This window comes from Monodelphis domestica, chromosome 5, assembly GCF_027887165.1.
Source record: "Monodelphis domestica isolate mMonDom1 chromosome 5, mMonDom1.pri, whole genome shotgun sequence".
In the NCBI taxonomy this organism is placed as follows: domain Eukaryota; kingdom Metazoa; phylum Chordata; class Mammalia; order Didelphimorphia; family Didelphidae; genus Monodelphis; species Monodelphis domestica.
Genome location: NC_077231.1, coordinates 202,616,941 through 202,623,812, shown reverse-complemented (window position 1 = coordinate 202,623,812; position 6,872 = coordinate 202,616,941). Strand labels below are relative to the sequence as shown.

General features: G+C 43.3%; 1 protein-coding gene across 1 annotated transcript in view; it reads right to left on the bottom strand.

The window, feature by feature from the left end:
* Positions 1–4,431, bottom strand: part of LOC100618537 (carboxypeptidase A1) — a 17,609-nt gene extending 13,178 nt beyond the window's left edge. The window contains 2 exon segments of the mRNA XM_056797316.1: positions 2,393–2,474; positions 4,215–4,431. Coding sequence (XP_056653294.1) covers positions 2,393–2,474; positions 4,215–4,360 — 228 coding nt within the window. The 5' untranslated portion in view covers positions 4,361–4,431.
* Between the last annotated feature and the right edge of the window lie 2,441 nt (positions 4,432–6,872).

The window sequence follows — 6,872 nt, the reverse complement described above, 5'->3', positions numbered from 1 at the left end:
CCAGATTTAAACTAAGAAAGACTTTCATGACTCCAAGTCTGATACTCTATCCTGTGAGCCATCTGGCTGCCCCAGAAGGGATCAGAGAGACCAACTATCTAGTCAAACATGTCTGAATAAATATCCATCCCTCTGGAGCATCCTTAGTGAGGACGAAGGCAGCCATTCCACTTTGGGTAGCTCTAATAGGGAGGGAAGTGTCCATTACCATGAGCTTCAGTCATCACTGCCCTTTCATTGACGTGTCCCTCCCACCCCCCCAGAATTCTTTCCTTCCTCGTCTCCACTTCCTAGCCTCCCTGGCTCCTTCCAAGCCCCAACTAAAATCCCACCTTCAACAAGAAGCCTTTCCTGACACTGAACCCCAAAGCCTGTGCCTCCCCTCCGAGATTATCCCTGATTTATCCTGTGCATGGGCTGTTTGTATACTGTTGGCCTCTGGTGTCTCCCCTTAAGCTGAGCCTTGTGAAGCAGGGACTGTCTTTCGGCTCTCTTTGTACCTCCTGCCCTTGGCTCGGGGCCTCACTCACAGTAGACTTGCTTGTAGACTTGATAGGACTCCCTGGAACATCCATCTCCTGGGCCCAGCTCTGCTTTCTGGGACCTGAAGATGGGTCTCATTGCTCCCTTAGGGTTTCTCTTCTCCAGACTCAGCATCCACAGTTCACCAACTGACCTTCACAGCCGTGATCTTGAGACCTTCCACTATTTTGATTCCCCCTCTTCAGTGTATGAGAGCATTTTGCCAAGGTTCTTCCATACATCAACTATGGTCTTACCAGGGAAACCTTCTTAGTCTTAGAAACTATGCATCTCTATTTTTTAATTTAAAATTTTTAGTTAAAATTTTAATTAAAAAATTTACAATTTAAATTTAAAAATGCTTAAATTAAAAAAAAAACACCTTACTGTCTATCTTGGAATTAACATTAAATATTGGTTCTAAGACAGAAGAGTGATAGGGCAATTGGGGTTAAGTGACTTGCCCCGGGTCACACAGCTAGGAAGTGTCTGAGGTCACATTCTACTCAAAGCACCTGGATGCCCCCAAACTATGCCTCTCTTTATGACACATGGATCAACTCATGCTATACATGTAGTCCACAAAGACTCTTGGATTTTTTCAGACAACCTGCTGTCTAGCTAACCTTCCCCTTCCCCTTCCCCTTGAGTGTGGGAAGCTGACTTTTCAACACCAAGTGTAGTTTATATTTATTTCTATTACATTTCATTGCATTGGTTTTGGCCCAATATTTTAGTTTGGAGAAATCTTTTGGATTCTGGCTTTATCGTACAAGGAGTTAGTTATAGCTCTTACCTTGAATTCATCCTTTAAAGGCTCTGCCCTCATCCAAGTGTCTGACCAAAAGGCTAAACCTCAGAGAGTCCAGCACAGAGTTCTGTGGAGCTCTGGAAGAGATCAGCTTCAGCGCTGACCTTGGACCATTAATGACTCCTCTCCAGGTTCAAGCTTTCAAACAGTCCCGAATTTGCTTACATTTCCCGTCATCCAGCCCACACCATCTTGCGCTTAAGAAAAACACTGGAGAATCTTCCAGTGTTTTATGTGAAAACCACCTGATCACACGCGGGTTTATGTCATAGAATATGAGAATAGAGAGGCATCTCCTAGAAAAGGCTGCTAATAGGCGAACTCCGTCTCTCTTTTTAAAATATAGATTCTATTTTATTACATGTAACATGTAATCTTACACTATGATAGGGTATATAATAAATATATGATGTGTTTTGTGATATAGATCATATGAAATATAATATAATGTAAAATACCCTTTTCTTCTCTCAAGAACTGAAGTCAAATGAGTCCGGTTATATACCTTTGTTTCTCTACCTCTAGCCTACCCCATTTCTTTTTTTAGTTACCATTTCTTTTTCATTTTATATATAATACATGGCATAATAATAACATAATACATTTTATTTGTTACAAACATGTCATAAAGTATAATAAATACACTTATCCCCCTCATTCTTACAGAAGAAGAACCTGCAGCCCAGAATGGTCAAGGGACTAGCTCAGAGCTATAATGAGTGGCAGAGTCAAGACTCAGGCCTCCTCACTAGAGCTCTTTTCACTGCCCCCACATTCTCTCTGCAGTTCATTTTTCTGAGAGTCCTCACTTTTCCTTCCCAGGGGAATTAGCAACACCAACTCTGTGAACACCACTCAGTCCCCAAGGCCCAGAATCTCCAAGGACACAGGACCCTGGGACAGAAACAAGAAGCTGATGGGCCTGGGAGTGGTAGTCTGGATGGGCAGAGTTTGGAGGAAGCAGGGATGGGGCCAAGTCCTGCATGGCAATCATTCTTAAGCCTCATGGGTAGAAGTTTTTATCCCAGAAACAGGACTCCAGGACCCCAGTTCTCTTACCTGAAGATGTTCCAGCTTCTCTAGCTCCCTCACCTTCTCTACCTGAGCCTCATCAGCTGCTGAGATTCGGAGCACTTGGTGCCTGTGCAGGGGCAAAGTGGGTGCCTGAGTAACGTGGTATAGATAAGTCCTAGAAATTGTCTTTCCTTCCTTCCTTCCTTCCTTCCTTCCTTCCTTCCTTCCTTCCTTCCTTCCTTCCTTCCTTCCTTCCTTCCTTCCTTCCTTCCTTCCTTCCTTCCTTCCTTCCTTCCTTCCTTCCTATCTCTCTCTCTCTCTCTCTCTCTCTCTCTCTCTCTCTCTCTCTCTCTCTCTCTCTCTCTCTCTCTCTCTCTCTCTTTCTTTCTTTCTTTCTTTCTTTCTTTCTTTCTTTCTTTCTTTCTTTCTTTCTTTCTTTCTTTCTTTCTTTCTTTCTTTCTTTCTTTCTTTCTTTCTTTCTTTCTTTCTTTCTCTTCCTTTCTTTCCCTTTATGTTGTCTTAGAATCAATATCGTATATCATTTCCAAGGCAGAAGAGTGATAGGGCTAGGCAATGGAGGTTAAGTGATTTGCTCAGGATCATACAGCTAAGAAGTGTTTGAAGCTAGATTTTTACCCAGGACCTCCCATATCTAGGTCTGGTTCTTAATCTACCTATCTTAAGCCACCTAGCTGCATTCCCACACCCCCCCCCCCACTCCCAATCTCTTTCCTACCTCATAAGTTTTCCAACTGACCACCAGCCTCTGACTATCCTATATGCCTGCACCAGGGCAGGGTGAGCATCCACTCTGTACTTGCTTGGTGAGCAGAGGACACTAAGGTTGTGTTCTAAGCACTAGGTGGAACTCTGCACTATGGCCCTCAATTTCCTTTTAGTTAAAGAAGGGGGAAGGCAGCTAGGGGGCACAATGGATAGGGTACTGGGCCTGGTGTCAGGAAGACCAGAGTTCAAATCTAGTCTCAGAAATTTACTAAGCTCTCTGACCCTGGACACGTCACTCAACCCTGTTGGCCTCAGTTTCCTCATCTATAAAATGAGCCAGAAAAGGAAGTGGCAAATCATTTTAGCATATCTGCCAAGAAAACCCCAAATGGGGTCATGAAGAGTTAGACCCAACTGAAATGACTGAACAAAAAAGAAATGGGTTATGAGATGGATCATGTCAGTGGGAATATGATTCAGAAGTAGAAGGGATAGTGTGTGTGTGCGCGTGCGCGCCCGTGCACATACATGCACGCACGCACGCACGCACACAAGTCCAGGAACCAGAAAAGATAAAAAACAAAGGCATCCAAGAATAAAGGCAGGCCCAGCTCCTAAGGATCATAGCATTAGAGTTTTAGAGCTGGAAGAGATTTTAGTCATCCAGGCCAATCTCCTTATTTTACAGATGAGGCACAGTAAGGTAAATGACACAGCTAGTTTTTGAGGCAGAATTTTAACCTAAGTTTCCTGACTCCAGGTCCGGTGATCTGTGTTTCCAGATCTGTTTCCAGAAATCCTTAGCAGTGTAAATCCCATCCTAAGCCTTTACTTTTCCTATTCCTTTGGAGTCCTGAGACTCTACCTTCTCAAATTTTGATATCTAGCCTCCCTCTCCCAATATGGCTCAAAACCTCTCCATAGATTTTGCTTCAATCTTAATCCCAAGAGATAATCCTTAAGAAAATGGATATCACTGCCCATCAGTTCCCTTGGTCTGTCTGTCTCCCCCAAGGCACACTGGCCCTCTCTCCTATGTCCCTTTTCTTCATTTGTCTGTCTGTATCTGCAGCAGAGAGCCTCTTCTCTTTCCTAGGTACTGGAGGGTATGACCTTTTTGTCCCTTTATCCAAGCACTTACCCTGAAAAGTCCTCCTTGCCAAAGACAACCAGCAGCACAGCACTCAAGACCAGTAGCCCCTTCATGGTGAAACTGGTCAGAAAACTCAGTCTAAGGCAGGAAGAAAGAACCCAAGTGCTTTTAAACTCATACCAGTGAAGACCCATTGGCTTCCAGGGAGGTTGGCTATGTTGGCTCAACCCTATCCACCTGCTCCCAGTCCCACGGTAGGTCAGCCCAACCCTATTCCCCCAAACTCTGATGCCTTTCTGCCTGAGAATCAGCCAGCTGGAAAGATAAGCAGAGTTTTGACCCTTTGGCCCTCAGCTAGGGTCCAGCTGAGTTTAGGCAACCCAGACCTCTATTCCATGATTTTTCTGTTGTCTTCAACAAGGGCCACGTCTCTGAATGCTGAGCAAACATAGCTTGGGGTTTAGGAGGTCTGGCCTAGTTAGCGCCACTGTTATAAGAATATAGGGATTGGCTCTTTGCTACAAAGCAGGAACAGGAAATCCTTCAAAGCAGAAAGGTCCCAGAACGTTGGGGAGTGACAGGTTGTTGCTTTTCCTTAACAGTCTGGGAAGCAAGAGGTTAAGGATTTTCTACTCTCCTCAGGTGGACCTAGTGGGATAGTTATACTCTCTCCTGTGGCTTTCTTTTGATCCAACATGGTCCTGTGAAACCTGTGTATGCTGAGATATTCCTGAAAAACAGCTGAAGCCATCTGTCAATGAGATCTCTCTTTTGAACCCTGTTCCTTATTACCTTCCTATCCTGCTACCTCCACCACCAACCAAGGGGGGAATTTGGGTTAGAGAAGTGTAGTGTTTTGTAGGGACTGGAATCTTTAGGTAGAGAATAACTGACAGTGTAGATACCATCTCTTTGGGGTTATCAGTTTGTTTTGGGAGAGTTTATTTTGTTCTTAAGCTTAGATATCCCAAACCCTTTTCACCTATCCCTTAGATATTAAACCTATCTGTCCTGTTTGTATACAGAATCTGTGCTTATTAGCTCAGGGTCTGGCCCTGCCTGCCCTAGGTTGGTATACCCTTCACCAACCAGATTACTGGCCCCACAATACCACCCTTGAACTTATAATTATACCTAATTAAACTAGTCAGATTTAGTTACCTATTTCAGTTGGCCTAGAAAATGTCAAATAATGAGACCCCCCCCATTCTCCACAATTCTACAAGCTGGACACTGTGCCAGGGTTGGGGACATAAAGATGAAAAAGTACAGTCCTTGACTTAAAGGAACTTCCAATCTGATGGGGATGGGGGGGGGGGGGGATATGAACTCAAATAAGTATGACACAATGAAGAATGTGACTAGAACAAAGAACTCTGGGGAAATTTGAGGAGGAAGAGAACACTTACAGCTGGAAAGACTGGGCCATATTTCTTATCATTTAATAAACAGAGTTCTTTGGACATTTTGAATCTTTTGCTCCCATGGAAGAAAGACCTATAATTCTGCACATTAGGCTCTAAGCATTGAGTTCTTTCTTATCACAAAGGCCTACAGTCAAGATTGTTCAGGAGTAACCAGGTGTCTCAGTGGATAAAGAGACAGGCCTGGAGCTAAGTCTTCGGTCCACATCTGATCTCAGATATTTCCTGTCTTGCATGACCCTGGGCAAGTTACTTAACCCCCATTGCCTAGCCCTTGATGCTCTTCTGCCTTGGAATCAATACTTAATATTGATTCTAAGACAGAAGGTAAGGGTTAAAAAAAAAAAGACTGTTCCTCCTCTCCCTCTTTCATAGGCAGAGCTGTCCACAAGTTGGGTCTGTGTTCCCAGGCCTCACATTTGGCCGGGAGGGGGGGGGGTGTCCTACAGCAGCTGTGGGAGAAAGAGTAGTAACCAACTAGTCAATGTGTGACCTTACCCAGGTCACCTAGTGTGTAGGTCACTCTACAAGGAATCTTAGAGATAATCTAGGCCAAACACCCTGTATTTCAGGAAGGAGAACTGAGGCCAAGAGAAGGAAAGAGAAATGACTTGTACCAACTCCCACAGATAGGGAGCAGGAGAACCAGAGTTTGAAAACAGCTTATCTGACTCTAAATTCCAGTTATATAACCCTGCTTCTTTCAGGTCTAGTTTTCTCATCTGTAAAATGATGATAATAGTACTTATGCTATATACTTCATTCAACAAACATTTACTTTTTATTTATTTTTATTTATTATCCCTACTATGTGCCAGGTGTTGTAGGGATACAAAGGTGAAAACAAAAGAGTCCCTGCTCTCAAGTAGCTTACATTCTATTACTGGAGACACATATGTATATACATTTATTTGTGTAAATAGGTGTAAACTATATGTTGCTGTGTTATACACATGTATAACATTTATGATTAATGCATGTACATATATACCATGTATGTTGTGGTACATACTATATACCAGAATATAACATATATGAAATAAATGCAAAGTAATTTGGGGAGGAGGCACTTAGTAACTTAAGCAAGAATAAAGGGTTCAGTTAGGTGGCTCAGTGGATTAAGAGCCAAGCCTAGAAATGGGAGGTCTTAGACATTCTTCTGCCTTGGAATCAATACACAGCATTGATTGTAAGATGGAAGGTAAGGGTTTTAAAAGAGAGAGAGAGAGAGAGAGAGAAAGAGAGAGAGAGAGAGAGAGAGAGAGAGAGAGAGAGAGAGAGA